At 30.7% G+C, this 2420-nt stretch overlaps 1 protein-coding gene across 1 annotated transcript in view; it reads left to right on the plus strand.

Moving 5' to 3' along the window:
• The window catches only part of LOC113385356 (ubiquitin-protein ligase E3A), a gene marked incomplete in the record, with an annotated part of 3780 nt that extends 1667 nt beyond the window's left edge, over positions 1-2113 (plus strand). Inside the window, 5 exon segments of the mRNA XM_026623199.1 lie at positions 628-796; positions 920-1087; positions 1215-1370; positions 1527-1910; positions 1978-2113. Of these exon segments, the coding sequence (XP_026478984.1) occupies positions 628-796; positions 920-1087; positions 1215-1370; positions 1527-1865 (832 nt within the window).
• Positions 2114-2420: the final 307 nt, after the last annotated feature.

The raw sequence follows: 2420 nt of genomic DNA on the forward strand, positions 1-2420 counted from the left end.
AATCATTGACGAAAATTTGTATCCGCACACACACACACACATACATCCATTTTTTTTAAGGTATGCCAAAAAGTTCAAAAACCTTTGAAACGTAAACATATATAAAAAATTTTATTTTCGATTTTTTGCGACTATAAATATTGAGCATAATAGCATTGTTTACCAAAATAATCGCCATACATTCAGTTGTAGTCAGGGACAACAAGAAGACAGTCCTCAGCGCCTGCATGCCATTTGTTCCTTGGCGCCCCCTTTTTTCTATTATTTTCAACTGTTTTTACATTACTTACTTTGTCATTGAAATTGGCGGTCGCAATGTCGCACCCGCCCTGGACCGGCCCTGGTTATAGTGATTCTCAATTATATTCTATTTTTCAAAATGGTCAAACAACACTGACTATGATTAAAATCGAATCCAACTTAATCCTTGGAAGTTATTTTTATGATGTTTGCTAAAGACTTATATGATGAAAATAAAAAGAAAGATATCGTCCCGACACTTGATATGATGACACATATCAAGCAGCAAATCATTGAAACATTTTTTACTAATTTATTTTGTGATGCCTACAAATAAATATATTTATCATTATTATTTTATTGTATGCCCATTTTGTTATTTTCTAGGTTTAATGCATCGCCCTTTGAAAGTGATGCTCAATATACTTTGATAGGCATAGTGATAGGTTTAGCAATATATAACAATGTGATATTGTCAGTTGGATTTCCTATGGTAGTATATAGGAAACTTATGGGAATCAGGGGATCATTTCCTGATCTTGAGGACTGGGATCCAGTGAGTATTTTACATTCTAACTTTTATCACGTTGTAAATAGTCTATACAAATATTTTGAACAAACATTTTCCATGTTTAATGCCATTGCACATATTTTTTTAAAACTGATTTTTGGTTTTTAGTCGTTATATCAAGGACTGAAAGAAATGCTTGATTACACAGAAGATGATATGGAGGAAGTCTTTATGCAGACTTTTCAGATATGTCACAGGGATGTATTTGGAAATGCTTTATTACATGACCTTAAAGAAAATGGAGATAGAATTCCAGTTGGTCAGCATAACAAAAAGGTAATAAAAAGTTTTCAACAATACTCAATATGTAAATTTAATTAAAGTGAAATATTGAATTACAATTGAAAGTTAGTGAAGTATACAATTTTGTTAACACAGTTATTGGATGGTTAATTTATTACAGGAATTTGTGGATCTTTATGCGGACTTTTTACTAAATAAATCTGTTGAAAGACAGTTCAGTGCATTTAGAAGAGGTTTTCAAACAGTTACAGATGAATCACCTTTAAGACTGCTGTTCCGACCGGAGGAAGTAGAGCTACTGGTTTGTGGAAGCAAGGTATGGCAAGCTTTTACCATTCCCTTTATTTTATTCATTGTTCTTATTCTCTAGATATATAATTTTTGTTTTTGAGCCGTGGTAGATAATTATACACAGCATACAGCTTTTATTTATGTACCTTTTGACCTTTAGTGATTCTTTTCTTATTTTCAGGTGCTCAATTTCAATGAGCTGGAAGAAGCTACAGAATATGAAGGTGGATATTCTAGTGAATCTCAGGTAATACGCAATTTTTGGTCCGTAGTGCACTCATTTGATATTGAAAGCAAACGAAAACTTCTTCAATTCACAACGGGTTCAGATAGAGTGCCTATTGGTGGTTTAAGTAAACTGAAAATGATAATAGCCAAAAATGGTTCTGATTCTGATAGACTTCCCACCTCACATACCTGCTTTAATGTTCTTTTATTGCCTGAATATGCAACTAAAGAGAAATTGGCAGACAGACTAGTCAAAGCCATCAGCTATTCTAAAGGTTTTGGAATGCTCTAGGATATTAAATAAAGCTCAAATTATAAAATATTATTGAGTTTGGGGGTAAGTTGAAATTGATCGTCATATGTGACCAAAGTTTGAACTTGATATATAATTATGCCTCTTTCAGGTTTCTAACGCCAGCTTTATAATAGAATATGATAGTTTTATGTATTATTTATTTTTTATGTATATAGTTTTATATATTTTTATATATCATATTTTTATTATGAATATTGTTTAGTAAAAAGCCACGTTGTAAATAGTTTTGGATAAATAGATATAGATTTTAAAACAATGGATACTAAATTAAATAATGAAGTAAATTGCTATATATACATATAGCATACATACAGTTTTTTTTATTATACCTGAATTTGGTCATATATGATGCTTTGTTCTAACAAATTCGCCAATTCTATAATAAGTTAGGGTTGTTCATAGAACTATAAGATAACATGTTTGTATATCGACTTTATAATATGTAGGTTCACTATATTAATTGTTTTTGCTGTTAGATATTTGACAAATCGCAACATAATGCCAATGATTTAATATCGTAATTTTTTTCTA

This window comes from Ctenocephalides felis, unplaced genomic scaffold (genome assembly GCF_003426905.1).
Source record: "Ctenocephalides felis isolate EL2017-DRISC unplaced genomic scaffold, ASM342690v1 CF-g0.4_SCAFFOLD_03571, whole genome shotgun sequence".
NCBI classification, from domain to species: Eukaryota; Metazoa; Arthropoda; class Insecta; order Siphonaptera; family Pulicidae; genus Ctenocephalides; species Ctenocephalides felis.